The 15,108-nt window shown below is 45.9% G+C and overlaps 1 protein-coding gene across 2 annotated transcripts in view; it reads left to right on the top strand.

The window, feature by feature from the left end:
- The window catches only part of RPTOR (regulatory associated protein of MTOR complex 1), a 162,733-nt gene that overhangs the window by 75,343 nt on the left and 72,282 nt on the right, over positions 1 to 15,108 (top strand). For both annotated transcript variants that reach the window (XM_026112966.2, XM_026112964.2), the window contains exons 8-9: positions 6,361 to 6,461; positions 7,435 to 7,579. In XM_026112966.2, coding sequence (XP_025968751.1) covers positions 6,361 to 6,461; positions 7,435 to 7,579 — 246 coding nt within the window. The remainder of the gene's footprint in view (positions 1 to 6,360; positions 6,462 to 7,434; positions 7,580 to 15,108) is intronic.

Here is a 15,108-nt window from a genome sequence, read left to right as displayed (position 1 = left end):
GCTGCGCAGGGCACGTTCTGCTCTTCTCCTTAGCGTACGGGAGCCGTCGCTGCACGTCGGGTACCCCGGAGGCCTCCGTGCTGCAGGGGGGGATTAGCAGGCAGAGCTGAACGGGAATATTTGCAACAGGCAAGATAAAAACTTTTGCTTTTTGGCTTTCGAGGGAAGTGTTGTGCAGTCATGTTTCTGCACAGGTTGGAGCCCCGAGGGTTGGACTCTGAAGAAGTCAGACAGAAAAATGGTGCAGTAATCAAAATGGAAAGGCCCTGCCTGGCCTCTTGGTCCTTCGCCCTGGCCACAAAACCGCGCGCAGCGTGTCCCCAGGAGTCCTGGGGCCTGAACAGGATCGCTCAGAACGGGACCGATGGGTCGGTGCTTACAGTGCAGACACCGACAGATCCTCTTTGCCGCGGCAGAAATCAGATGCTCGGGGTTGTACCCAGAGTCTGTCTTATTTGCAGCCTCTTCATAGCTGAGCCGTGCTGGGAGAGGCGGCACTGCCCTGCGCGTCAGGTCCCCTGCTCCACCCGCTCTCCCTGACCCCCGCGGTTCCTCTCTTGCAGCAGCGCAGGACCCAGAGCCCCTCTTAGGCTGGGCCTCCCCTCGCCAGCAGGCCTTCAGCGGCTGCCGGTCGCTTGCACAGGCATTTCTGTCTGCAAAAATGTCCTTTTTCCTTCTGCGTGCTTGGTTCTTGTTGATGATTCCACAGCGCGCACAGTTTTTAAAGGCTCTCTGCACGGAGATGGTGCTGGAAGAAGGTTCCTGTGTATATCAAATATTTAAACCTCCTCATCATAGTCTGCTACATATATCAATTATAGAAAACACATGTTTTTTATCACAGTACCAAGACAAGCCCAGAATACTTCCTGGCTTGCCTATGTTGATGTTGTAATTTATGATGCAGTTATCTTTAAAACTGTGGGAAGAGTTTATATTCTAATTAGACTGCAGAGTTTGAGACTAAATTAGTCTGCACCTTCTCTGAAGGGCCCAGATTTCTGATTATCTAGGCTAAACCAGCATCCTGATGAATAAACATGTTGCGGATCCTTATGTGTATTTATGTTACAAATTTTTTGAGATGTCGCCAAAATAATCCCTAGTTTGGAAATAAAGATCTTTGCTGGAGCCAGGCAGTAAAACGTAAGGAAAAAAGGATGGAAAAGCGTGCTGGTATGGTGCTAGGAATTTAGGAAGCTCTGGCTGCTGCTTCATAAGCCGAAGCCTGCAGTGCCGTTGACGCTGTCGGGTGTTCCTGCTGCTGCGGTGGTTCTTCTCTGCTCAGTGACGAGCCATCCTGGCACCTGTTGTGTGGGTGCTCAGTGAACTGAACTGTGGCTTTGTTCTGCCTTTAAAAAAAAAAAAATCTGGAAAAAAAATCCTAAAGAACGGCATAACTTGGTGTAGGGATGGGAAAACGAGGCTGGGTACCAAGAGCCAGCGGTGCAGCAGAATGCTTTAATTCACATTGCTGCGTTGGGCCCTGTCTCCAGAAGCCACATTCTCAATGACTGAGAGTGGTGTATTGCTTTCCTGGGATTTCTTTCCTGGGATTTCTTTCCTCCAAGATAGTCCATTGGGCACCTGGCAGAGGGAAGAAAATCTCTAAGCAAAAATCCTGGTGAGCTGTGAGCTGCTCCTGCTTTTGCACGAGGCCGTTTAGAAGTCGGTCTTTTCAAATGGCCATGAAAGTACGGTACCGAAATTGCCTTTCGCAGCTGGGCTGGGTGGCAGCGCCTTGCTGTCGGGGACCGTTTCGGAGGAGCCGCTCTGCGCGTCAGCCCCGAGTCACGGAGGCAGGAGCCGCGTGGGTGAAATCCGGCTCGGAGAGCAGAGCACCCGGCTCCAGGCTGTCAGTCACCCGCACAAAATCCATCTAGAAAAACCACTAAAAATACCAAGTTTGAGACTAAAATTAGTCTTGTTTCCATTTTAGCTATTATGGAATGCCGTGGACTGGAAATTATTAATGTTTTAGCATCTATTGATTATTGATGAGTAATGATTCAGTAGGAGCCAATTTAGACACGAAGTAGATAAAATCCCAAGATATCACACAACAGAAAGTAATTGGAGAAAACACAGAAATCGCGCCGTAATACAGCCAACACCTTCAGTGTGAGCCCTCAGAGCCTCAACTAATCGTTTACCTTTACAGCAGGGAACGGGAAGGAGACCAAGCCGAGAGCTGGCTGGTACAAGGATGTTTCCTCCAAGTGATCCCTGTCAAAACTCTGCTAACCAGGTGCAAATATCAGCTGTTCAGGTTGCTTTTAGTAAATTTTCATGTGCCAAAGTACTACATATTACGGCTGGAGGGATCTCCCTTAAGGTAGCCAGCCCTGGGCTGATGTGGCACGAGGAGCGGGTCGGCTGTCGTGTTTTGGGGCAGATGGGGGAAATGCCCAGAGAGGTCTCGCTGGCCGCCTGCTCCGGGTTCAGCGAGCGCTGCTCTTCTCTCTCTGCCCTGGAAAGGTTAACGCGAACAGCAGGTCTCTGCTCACTTCTTGGGGCGAGTGCATCACCCCCAGGAGAATGGGTCTGTTGTGTGGAAGGGCACTGGAAATTACGTATTGTTTGAAAAAGTCGGAAGGACCAAAACTATCCAAATATGGTAACAATCCTACTGACTTTACTTTTGTTTAAATAAACAAAATTGCTGTTGTTGCTGTGTTAGCACATCAAGCCGGACACTAATCTGTCTTTTAAATTGTATTTTCATCCAGAGGCAATATTACCTTCTAAAATATCCTGCCTACCCGCTTTGAGGAAATAGTAGTACAGCTGCTCATAGTTAGGCTTGACAGAGCTTGGCAAGACACATAACTACACAGAGAAAGGCATTTAATTAAAAAAAAAAAAAAAAAAAAAAAAGAATAATCCGTTCTTTTCAGCTGGACTAGACAAGGACACGTACTGTCACCTTCTGGGCAAGTGCCCGGCTGCCGCGGCGGGGGAATGACAGCTCGGCTGGTGGCAGGACCGTGCTCCCCGCAGCTGCGCAGAATTAAGGGGTCTTTATTAATCAGCCATATACTAGCCTAAATTCTGAACCACTGCAGCCTAATTCTTTATTATTTTATTTATAGTGGGAAAACTAATTCTTAGTTTGCCTTTGGACCCAGTTTAAGCTGTTTTCAACCCCTTTATTTTCTTCTAGAAGAATCAGTAGAAGGGATTAGAGCGTGTTTCAGAATATAAGTGTTTTAGTAAGTACTAGTAGTCAGTGGCATAATAGAGATGCTTTGCCACACTACCTCTCTGTGCTATATGGCTCATCAGTACTTGAGGGAAAATTTTGCTTTTGAAGATGTTGATGTGAAAGGTTTCTGTTCTGTAATACCTCTGGTTTCATTGAAATGGCATACTTAGTTTTATCGCCATTGTCGCAAGGTGCCAGTCTCCGGCGTGTGTAGAGTGTGTTGTATGTACGAAGTAGAGATCGTACGCAATAGGATGACTTTCATGGCAGCACTTCTTCCATATCTTCATACAGAAAGATAACAGGATTGAAAACTAGTGTGCAAAGCCTTATAGCACTCTTGAATAAATAATTTAAGAACTTCAGAAGTTTTGTCTTTCTCGAGTAGTTTGTCAAGGCTTCGGGAGCCCCATCCCGGCACGTCTGCATCGTGCGCGTTGTTCTGCGATGACGCGAGAGCTTTCCCGGCCTGCGTGGTGCCTCGCGGGGCGTTCCCGTTTGCCCTCTTCCATGGTGTACGCTCTCTCCTGGATCAGTGAAAAGTGAAATATACCTAAGATTTTTTTGCCAAAACTAAAATTATTGTGAATGCTCACAGGCGTACATCAATGCCAAAGCATCCTCTTGTCTGAAGTCTGTGTTGTGTCGCGTACCTGAATGTTATATGTGCCCAAAAGCAGAGGGAATGCTACGGCCCATCCGAAGGGAAAAGCTGGCATCCTCTGAAGTAAACGTTTCCACTGCAATTAGTCATTCATAGGATTTTGCTAGATTTCTGACAAGGATGTTGACGGTTGCACTCGCACGAGCTCTTTAGTGACCCTGGCATTTTGCAGTCCTCACTTTTCACAGCAGACCGCAGTGATTTAGGCCTTTGTAAAGGCGTCTGTCAGGACGTTGATGGAAGAAGCAATTGAGAGTCCAGAGATGTTAAATTGCGGCTAACAGCTGAGACAGCCTGCCCTTTCTTCCTTCCCCTCCCCTCCCCTCCCCTCCCCTCCCGCAAAAATAGTTTTTACAAATGAAGTCTGCTTTGTCCTCGCTGTCAAAGATGCTCCGGTGATTGTCCGAGCGTTGTGAAAGACCTGGGAGGTGACACCAGGGCGACAGCAACACTCTTCTTGGCAAAAAGTGCTTTCTGGAGCTTTGCAGCTGCCCATTTATGTGGCTGCGTGGCCAGAAATGGATGGCCAGCATGGGGGACTGCTCCATGGCTCCCACCTGGTGCAAAGTGCTGCTGTGCAGCTCCCTGTTTCTGTTCCCACCGAGAACTGGCTTGGAAGTGGCCATCAAATGGCACCAGCTCAGGGTTTGGCTTGCTAAGCAATGTCAGCAAGGAGCGCTTCGGGTCTAACTAAGGACGTTCTGCCTGGAAACGCCATTATTTTGCTGCAGAGGTTGTTCTGTAATACAGATGTTTGTGTGAAATCCGCACAAGAGCGGTTGCGTGGCCTCGTGTTCCCGCTGCTTGCTCTGGGGCGTCGCTTAGCAAACGCTGTTTCGGAGATGTGTGTTTTTCCTCTGATAGCAAGACAGGCAGGATCTTTTCAGATGATGCTGTTTTCTAGCTGTTTTAGAAACTGTGGTTGTAGAGAGGAGCTGCAAACCTGTCTGGGAAATAATGCCGTCGTACTTATCAGAAGAGCAGGTTGCAGGAGAGAAATCACTTGGTTCGTAGAATTTTGTCTTGGCGCTTATATTGTTTGAAAACTTGCACTGGAAGGGAAGCTGGGGGTGCATTGGGTTAAATCCTCAGGGTGCCTTACTGGGTTGGATGCATGGTTTTGAAATTTGCTCATCATATCTCTGATGCTTTCTCAAAGGGAAAAAAAAGCTATGCTGGAGAGTGCCTGATTACGTCTGTGCATTTGAGAATCTGACCCAGAGCTGAGTCTGTCGGTCTTGACGTATCTTGTTTGCTTGTTTTATGAGAAGCAAATTAGCATTAGAAAGAGTGCTTGAGAAAGTTGGTCAGGGCAGAGTCAGAAGATGAGAGACGTTCAAGAACAGTTTACACACTTTTTCTTTGCATAGCGCCACGTGTATTTTGATTTTGAGCCACAGTAGACTTTGTGGTTTGGTCTCTTGAATCATAGAAGACAGATTGTATGTTGGTCCTGTGGCTTCTGTAGATCCCCTGTTTTATTAAGGATTAATAAGTACAGCATAAGAGCTTTGCTCAGCTCCTTGATGAGATAAGTTTGAGCGGCCTTGCAATAGGGGAGTTTATTGATGAGCAATGTTTTCAGTCTAGAAAAGCAAGATTTTCATGTGTGGCAAACCAGACTCTTGCCTTTTCGCCCTTCAGATGTGAAACACCTCTAAATAGTGCTGTTACATGGTTCATCAGTTCAAACTGACAAGTGAGCAGCCCGATTTGGCTCATAGAAAAAGCTTTCAGATTAAAATCTGTATCTCTGTGGAGCACAGCATAAACCTCTTGGTTTGAATGCATCATTTGGCTACTGCCGAGGAGGTCTGTGGCTCCACCTTCCCCAAGCACACGTCTCCAGGCGGTTGCCTCTGCTGTGTGAATGCTTAAAATAATAAAAGTGAAGCCCAGAGGGGACCGTTACACTATCTGCTCTGGCCTTCTGCCTATCTTGGGCCACAGAATTTCACCTGGTTATCCCCAAATGAAGCCAGATAACTCATTCCTGTCTGAAAGATCAGGAGTCAATCACTTCCCCTTCTTTTCATGGCTAAATGCTCTTCTCTCTTTCTCCGCTCGTGTAAAGTATTTGTTAGCAGCAGGATTTTTCCCTCTTGTGGGTGTTTATCCACAGTGTTCACGTTACTCTGTGGCAGGATGGATAGAACGACCTCCTTAGACTTCTCACTGTATGGCATTTATTTGCTATCGTTTTTGTAGCTTTTTCTGCACCTTCTGTATTCTTTATGCTCCATTTTTGAATGATTTAAATGAGTATCAAAACATGAATACTAGGCACAGTATTCCAGTATCAGTCTCAGCAATACAAGGCAAAATTGTCTCTCCATCCACTGCTGTCTGGTACATCAAGACACATATCTTTGCTCTGGAATATTGTCCTCTGTGACCCTTGGTTCAGGCTCACACGTGCATGTACAGGGGGTGTCTCCAAAAAAACCCTTTTTTAAACAGGAAACCTACTTGTTTTTTTCCCCACTTGCAGGATTCCTGGAAGACTGAATGACAGGAGAACTCCTCTAGGAGAGCTGAACTGGATCTTCACAGCTATCACAGACACCATCGCGTGGAACGTCTTGCCTAGAGGTAAGACTTTGGCAGGAGGATCAAGCTTGCACCAAAAGTGAGCATTGCTTATTCAGAGCAGAAGGATAAAGGAGTGGGATAAAAGAGACATTGAAAAAAGGAGAAAAATAAAGCCTGATACCAAAAGAACAGATCAGACTTGGTGTTAAGACTAGTTACATTTTTTGCACTCACTCTCTAGCAGAATAATTTCAGCAACTTGGTAATTAGAAACTAGAAAGCGTTTTTTTCCAGTGCCAGCACAATTGCCGTAGCTTGAATGATTTTCTTTCTTGATGTATTTGTAGAAAGGAATCTTATTTTCTTCTAGCCATTGTGAGGCACACAAATAAAGTTCTTTTTCCCTTTGCTGGTGAGACAGTCTGTCTTTCCCCTGATTAACTCCATACTATTCCTCCACCCCTGTTCTGTGCCGAGGTCATTATTCTGGAGCATGGGTGGGCAAGTCGGTATGGAGTTTTCCAGCTGAGCTCTTGCTCGTGCTCAGTACAAAAGCATAAGTACTTTTTTGCCTCTATAGAAGAGAGCATGTCTGGTATCTTTTAGGATTCATTTTGCCTTTTCATGAGCCCATCAAATTGCCAGTTAGCAGATGTGTCATCCTTGATTGAACAGTACACACAGGTCCTTTTCTCCCAAAATTTCCAAAAACTTAGGGAATGTGAGTTTAAGTGAAACTCCAGAAGAGGAACTTCTACCCAGAAAAGGGAAAACCTGAGGTAGAAAGTATTTAATTCTTTTAATGCAAAATGGAGAGTAACTGTTATGTACCAAGGGAACTTGGAGGGCAGAAGTCCTTTTGATAGTTGTGGTATCGTATCTCAGCAAAAGTGTTGTAGAATTCTTGTTACTGGAATAAATCAGTAACTGAGGAAGATGGTTTTTATTGTTTAAATGATTTTTGCATATCATTTACCTAAGGTACTAAAGCTACACGGATACGCATGTAGTAATCCATGAACTCTCTTGGCAGATCTTTTCCAGAAGCTCTTCCGGCAGGACCTGCTCGTGGCCAGTTTATTCCGTAACTTTCTCTTGGCAGAAAGAATCATGAGATCCTACAACTGCACGCCCGTCAGCAGCCCGCGCCTGCCTCCCACCTACATGCACGCGATGTGGTAAGTCCCCGCGCGGGCCGTGCGCCGAGGCCTTAAGGAGATTTCAGCAGCTGCAGTCACGCAGGATTGGTACCGAATCTGCACAGCACTTTAGTGATTAAGGCAGTGAATCAAGAATGGAAGAGCATGTGGCAGCTTAATACCCATCTCCAAATGTATTTCTTCTGTATGTATATATAATTATAACATAATGCAGAAGTTTCAGTTCAGCTAGATAATCTTTTAGTCCAAACAGAAAGGAAATAGTGCCCCTGCTACCTTTATTTACACAAAGTAAAGCTAATCACCTGTGGTTGTAAAGGGGAGAGCTGAGATGGCTGGGGGCCAAGGGAGAAATTCTGAACTTGCATAATAGAAGTAAAAGAAATGTTTTGCAGCAGAGTTCATCTGCTGTCGCTGTTTCTTTTTCGATGTCTAATGGAAATGGAGGTGGTTACAGTTGTTATAGAAAACCTCCTAAGTGCAGGTTTGACTATCAAAGAAATGCCCTGTGAATAATAGTAGTAATAATAAAAATCCTTGTTTTGATTTTTGAACCAGGATGATTAAGAATAGAAGTACAACCTGATACAGCCAAGCTAATGTAGTTCCTGTCAGAGAAAACGATAGCTGTCTAACTTACTGAAAGGCTAATAAAATGATAGGTAAAGGTAGCTAGGTTTGGCTTAATTTGCCTGTATTTTCAAAATCCTTTTGAAAAGTTTCCTCCATAAAATTGTGGAGGAGTATAAATCTAGAGGAGGCTTGAAGTGATGGTGATCAGTGTAAAACTGATAGCAGCATCAGTAAGGTCAAATAATATCACACAGTTTTTCTTAGAAACAGAGAGAAGCTAAGAGAGTGCCCCAGTAGCATTTGGAGGTGCAAGGGGTCAAGGAGGAGACATTTACTGGTAAAAAGAAGTTGTTTTAATTATTGAAAAGTACGGAGGCAATAAGAGAGATTTCTGATGAAACTGTTAGGAAATCAGGCAGCCGGAAGGTGGATCACGTCCAGCCTAGCTAAATGTGCTGTGTGTTTGTGCATGACAAGCAATGTTCTTTGGTGCTTCGAAATAACAACTTTTGAGGAAAATTGTGTCAGTCATTTGTGAATATGATGAGTTGTCTTATCATTGTGCAGCATGAGGAACTGGGACATTTGTACAAGAAAAGAATAGAAAAAATGAGAATAAGAGAGTTCTCATGTCTTTCAGATGATGATGTAGCTGGACAGGGCAGAGCTTGAGCAGCACTGAAGAACTGCAAATATGGCTGCAGGAAAATGGAGCATGCTTTTGCAGGAATTTTGAAATTGGACAGTGAATTTCTTGGGTTACTTATAGCTTGCTTATTGCCAGCATGTTAAAGCCTATATTTCTGGTTCCTTATGGGAATATAATTCATGCTTATTGCCAGCATATTAAAAGCCTATATTTCTGGGTTCATATGGGAATATAATTTGATTTAGAGTTGGTGGTGCCGTGTACTGGCTGAACCACAGGACTGAAACGCAGAAGGACCTGGATGCTATTCCTGTATCTCACTGACCTGCTTGGTAACATGATGGATTCTAGAAAGTCTTTCTTTTCTTTGCTTGTGATGTAGTTTTCCTTCCATAAAACAGTGCTGAAAATACATTTGTACAGCCCTTCAGACTGCACCACAGGGTAATGGTGTATATCGCTGTTGCTGCTTTTGAGGATTCACCCAAAGAAGAGATTCCTTAAGAAAAGTCGCACGTTCAGGGTTTTCTTTCTCATGAATCGCAAACACTAGCAAAGCAGAGAGTAAACAAGCAGAGAATCCCTTGACAGACTCTTTTGGTATCCTCCAAAAAATGTGCAGTTTGAAGCAAATCTAGGAAAGGGGAGGAAAATTCCACTTTCGTCAGAGATTGCTCAGTTCATTATTATGAACTTTTCGGAAGGACAGATTTAGAAACTAATTTAGAGCCCACTTAAATATTTTCTAAAAATAATTATCTGTACTTATCTGGCACCTTCATTCAGGAATTTTTTTAATGATTCCCAGATCTGAAACCTCCAAACCCATTTTATTAATTAGATGAACTAGATAATGTGACTGGAAGGTGGGGGGAGTTGGCCCACTGAGCGTGGGTGAGAGCTGGACCTCTGCAGTGACGTGATGATCACCTCTGGATCGGGATCTGCCCTGCCGAGCAGTGGAGACTGTGGCTGACAGAGCAGGTCTGTGCTGGCTGGTTTTGCTGAGAGCTTCCCAGAGATTCCTCATGGCAGAATGGGAGTTTTGGGGGGTGACTCCTGCCTGCTGTGTCATCAGCAATGATTTGATCTACAAGAGGCAGGTGAGAACCTCCAAGGCTCTGCTACAATATCTAAATGCGTAATGAATGTAAATACCAACTCAGTCAGTGCTCCTCAAGGATCTGATTTCAAACTTTAAAGGACTTCCACTTCCCCCCCTTCATCTTCCTCCCCTCTCCTGGCCTTTTTGCTTTTTTGTTAGTTTGGGCACTTTGTGTTAGTGCCTCCCACGTGTCACTGCTCTCACGTAACCACGATCGTGTATGCGGCGGGGATGCGTTCCTGATTCAGGGTTTATTTTGTTGCTTGCGGCCTAAGCGCTGGTGTGATGTTTAGCCTCCCCAGTGCATAGCTGCGTATATTCACCTCTTCCTTTATGCTCTGGATGCTGATCTGCCCTCCCGGTCCTGCCCTCCCGCTCTCAGGGTTAGCACAGCACTGCCGTGTCTCGCTGCCGGAGACGCCAGCCCTCCTGCAGATCCGCAGCCAGGCTCCTGCGTGGAAGTGGGATCTGCGTGCAAACGTGATTCGTGTCCTGCTAGAAGGCTGACTGAAGAAGCAAACCAGTATTGTACGTTTTCCCTGAATTTATTGCTGTTTTTTTAAAACATACATCTCTCTAATGTGGATCTTAAATGCACTTAGCCTGTCCTGTGCTTCATTAGCTAAGAGCAGCGGTGGAATCATCATTGCACTGGGATATATGAAATACCACATATACGTTAGCGATGAAGTCAGGCGTCTCTGCTGTGTATTCGCAGTGTTCGGGGGACTGCAGAAGGTGCGGGCAAACTACAAAGAGAGCCATGACTTTGGAGCTCAGTCAGTAGGATCTTCTGGTTTTTTTCCCTTCCTCCGTGATCTTTCATTAAGATCTCTAGTATATTTTTGTGCCCTCTTTTGCAGAGGAGGCATAAGTAAACATCAGTGTTTCCCTGATGGTAGTAACATACGCCCCATCTCTTCCGAGCTTTGCGTGCTCAGCCCTGCTCCTCCTCCTCCTCCTCCTCCTCGCAGCAGCAGTGGGTTTGCAGTCGTGTTGCTCTGCACCAGCCCTGCAGCTCTGTCTCTGCTACTGGAAACATCTCGCTGTCAGTCGGGGGAACAAGCAGAAAGTGTCTCCTGCCTCTTGTGATTCTCACGTGCCCGACGGTGACACAGACAGTCCCAAAAGCCCGAGCGCGATGTTCCTCCTTTCCCTTCGCTTTCTGCGGCTGGAGGACGGAGCTGTTGGTCCTGCCGAGGTTACGCTGCCGGCGCAGGACCCGGAGGCGGTCGGCAGAGTCTCGTGGCGGCACCCCGCTCAGCACGAGCGTGCCGGAGGGAGGAGCGCGTGCTGGGAAATGGCTTTTTCCACTTGACTTCAGCATCGCTTTGTCTCCTGAATGATTATGGCTGCCCCTTTTTAGAAGTTAAATATGAACCATTTGCTCTTTTTTTTTTTTGCTTATCTTTGTGCTTTTTGATAATTTTCCCTAAATCACACTTAAATGTCACATCATTTGAGGGTCTTGAAGAGCTGTAATAGGAGCATTGAGCTCGCCAGAGATGTGAGCATCTGTTCTGTTTTAGTCATTTTGAACATAAATTTTTTAATTTTGACCAATTAAATTGTCATTCTACTCGATTCATTTGGAAGACTGCTGTTCCTCGCTCTGTTAATTATCCTTTTTACCTGAACAATTGGGCAGGAGGCAAGGCTTGTTTTTTGAGGGAAGTTTTGATCCACGGGTTATCCATCCTTATGTTTCACCGCCGAGGGCACCGTGCGCGGGGGAGTCGATCCCGCTCCGCCGGCTCGGCTCCGTCGCTTCCTCCCTCCCTGTCTCTCGCTGCCTCCGTTTTGCTGCTGCAGCGTGAACCCTTCAGGGCACCGGCTGGTTTGTGTCTCCGTGGTGCCTGGAACTGTAGGTGCCTGGCTGCTGTAGATGCTACTATAATACAAGTATTAATATTAATATAAATTGATCGACTGGCTGTGCTATTCAACTTTGAGAGTCGTTTCGTCTGTTGTGGAGTAAGAATAGGAGGCCTGATGCTCTGTCAGCACCTTGATCTCTGTTGTGATGGATTATGGCTTATACATTACTGCTGCTGGCAGCAAGTTATATTCATGGGCTTTGAAAAGACCCAATAACGTATTTAGAAATATTTCCTAACATAGGTCATATATTAAAACCCAAGTATCTTAGTTATGCCGTGAAAGAACTATGATTTGTCCATAATAGAGCTATTGCAATAGTGTACGCACCAAGCATGAAATCCTAGTTGAAAGGAAGTCATGACATACTGCAAATAAAATAAGCTTGAAATTCTAGCTGAGAAGAAAAGCATAATATAGCAACCCAATTACAGGTGAGAGAGGCTCTGGAGCCTTTGAACATTGTGGGAGCGTTGCAAAGTGGATGCAAGTCTGCTCGCTGATTCCTCAAAGAAATGACTCTCATTTGCTACCCAGACAAATCTTAGCATCTCAGCAGGAAAAAAAAGTGATTGTTCGAAAGGGTATTTGGAGGAGTTTGACATCTGAAGGATTAGATTACACTGCTGATTTAACCAGATTTATTTATTTATTTTTGCCTATATGTAGCCTTAGCATCTATTTTGATGGGGAGAAATCTAGGACATAATTAGCAAAGCGTGTGCTTCAGGTTGTGGCTGGAGTGGGGGGTACTGCACTGGTAAAAGAACAATTTCATAGTAGGACCAAAGATTCATAGCACTAAGTGTGTGTGTGTGTGTGTGTGTGTGTGTGTGTGTATGTATATATACACACTTTTTTTTAATAGCTGTGTCTGAGCAGCTACGCAGGTGTCTCCCCTAAAGCAGGCTTAGGGAGTTCACAGTGTCACTGTTGAAGCACGAGAGTTCAGGCTGAAATCTGAAAATTCAATCAAACAGGGCATGTTGCTGAGTTGTAGCTGCAGAAAAAACAAACATGAAAACCTTGTTCAAAATACTTGATACAGGCTGAAATATTTAATGCAGTTAATGCAGAAATACAACATGCAGGCAGATACACTGGTGCCAGTGCCCCTAAACTACACATGGCTTCAAGTTTCCTTTAGCTGCTTCTCAGCACGGCAGTCTCAGTAAGTATGATTTTTCACTAATATTTTGTGTAGTGCAATATAGTACAAACTATTCCTCAAAAAAGTGAGAATGGTAAAAGACATCAATAATACTCTGTAAAAAAAAAAAAAAAAAAAAAGTGATATAAGAATTAAAAGCATCAGACACTGACTCAGCCAAGAAAATTTAGGTTGAATATAGGGAAATCTGCCTTCATGATCTTCCAGCTAACGTAGTACCTGTGGGTGAAGAAAGACCAGGGCACATCTCTGTAACCGCATTTCATTTATGCTGCTGAAGTGTTACTATGGGCTTCTGTTACAGCATGTTTCCAGGATTTGCACAATAAACCAGTCCTTGGGCAAAGCTGGAACTCGGCCTTCTGCGCTTTGCTTGGAAGTCCAAACTTTGCAGCACCTCGGGGAAACCAAGTAGAGGCAGCTGGATGAATTCACGTTAAATTATTAAAAGTTTATTATGGACTTACTGTAATGAAATTGGTGTTGGGCCGAAGAGGGGGGAGAGATGGAGTTTGCAGGGGGGACATGTGAGCGGGGACTTTTTGCTGAAAGGCTCGGTAAAATTGAAACTAAAATATAACGACAAATTTATGAACAATTCTATCAAGGGGGGAGAGAGCTAATGTTGGCGTTCAGGGCAGCTCTTTCCTTGTTTAATTTTTATTGTAGACTGGTGGAGGAGAAATGTCTTTTCGTTTGTAGTTTTTGTGTACTCCGGATGCTCTGTGTTTTCCCGGGATGCCCGCGTGCCGCCAGCGGCTCGGGTGCCTCGCTGAGCGGCTGGATCGGTGCAGACGGAGAGGCAGGCACCGTTGGCCTGTTTTCTTCCCAGACCGTTTCCGATGGGATGCTCCATTGCTTTGCGTGGTTTAGAAAAACAAAAGCACTTTCTTGTCTTGCCCCTTTTTTAGTTGAGTCGATCTTCCAACTAAGGAGAGGGTTTGAAATACCTTTATTCCAGATCACACATGGGAGATGCATGGGACCAAAGATGTTCTTCTCAACCTTTGAACCTGCGTATCTCCTTCCCCATGCTCGCACAGTTGGAAACCGGTGACGTGACCGCTTTCTTCGCTGAGACTGCTTCACAGCAGAGCACCGCGCTCTGGGAGGCTTTTGCCTTTTGGAGCCACGGCACTGGGGGAAGCGCCGGGAGAGCAGAGTCCTGCCGCGGCAGCGCCTCGCCGTTCGGGCTCCTCTGCGGCGTCTCTGGCGTCGCCGCCCCTTGCCGGGTGGTGGTGGAGCACCTCCGGAGAGGTGGGGTGTCGCGTGGGGCGGCTGGGTTTTATTGCCCTTTCGGGAGAGGTGAAATTCTCCGTGTTACCAGCGCTACAGAGCTCAGTTTCTGCAGGAGATGTTTGTGCTGCACGCTGCGACGCGGCGCGATCCCCAGCAGCCCCGCGGCGTCGCATGCGGCAACGGTGAGAGTCGAGGCAGCTGAGGCTTCTAGCAGTAAGTGATGGCAGGAGTTTACAAATAAAAAGCAGCTGGGCTTCGCAGAAGCAAGCTGCAAGTTCAGTTGGCTTTATAACGTATGTGAGTTTTGACGCAACAGGACCGTGTATAAACCTCGGGCGCGAGCGTGCGATAACGTCCGACTCCGCGGGGCGCGCGGAGAGCGGTGTCCCCTGTCCTCGTGCAGGTGCTCCGTCAGCCAGCTTTGCCTACAGACCAGTTAGGACAACACAGTATAAGAAACGCGTCTTATTAACATGTTTTCCTAGTAGTGTAGCGTGCTGAAGCTGAAACGCTGAATTATTTCAGTGATTATCACCCAGCGGATGCATCATAACGTCGTCATGCTGCGGGGGGGGGGTGGTTTCTGGGGAGAGCAGTCGGGAAGGGGGAAGGAGCAATGCTGAGGGATTGCCCAGCTCCTTCTGCAGCTAACGTAGCGAAAACAAATTTGCAAAGCGCTTTGCAAACAGCAGTCTCCCCAAGGAGGGAGGAAGGGTAGCGACCTCTTGAGTTGGCTTTCATAAATCACGTCTGGACTGCGTTGCCACCCAGCCTTGTCCCCCGCTGCTCCCTAATTTATCTCCTGTTTGTGTGCTAAAGTGTAATATTAGTTCAGAAAGCATATCTACACACTGCCCGCCCTCCTAGTTCCCTTTGGCATATTGAAACAGTCAGTCACTCCTCTTCCTCTCTATCACCAGCAACCTTTATTT

This window comes from Dromaius novaehollandiae, chromosome 18, assembly GCF_036370855.1.
Source record: "Dromaius novaehollandiae isolate bDroNov1 chromosome 18, bDroNov1.hap1, whole genome shotgun sequence".
Lineage (NCBI taxonomy): Eukaryota > Metazoa > Chordata > Aves > Casuariiformes > Dromaiidae > Dromaius > Dromaius novaehollandiae.
The sequence above is the reverse complement of the archived record's forward strand: the minus strand, read 5'-3'. Positions and strand labels throughout refer to the sequence as shown.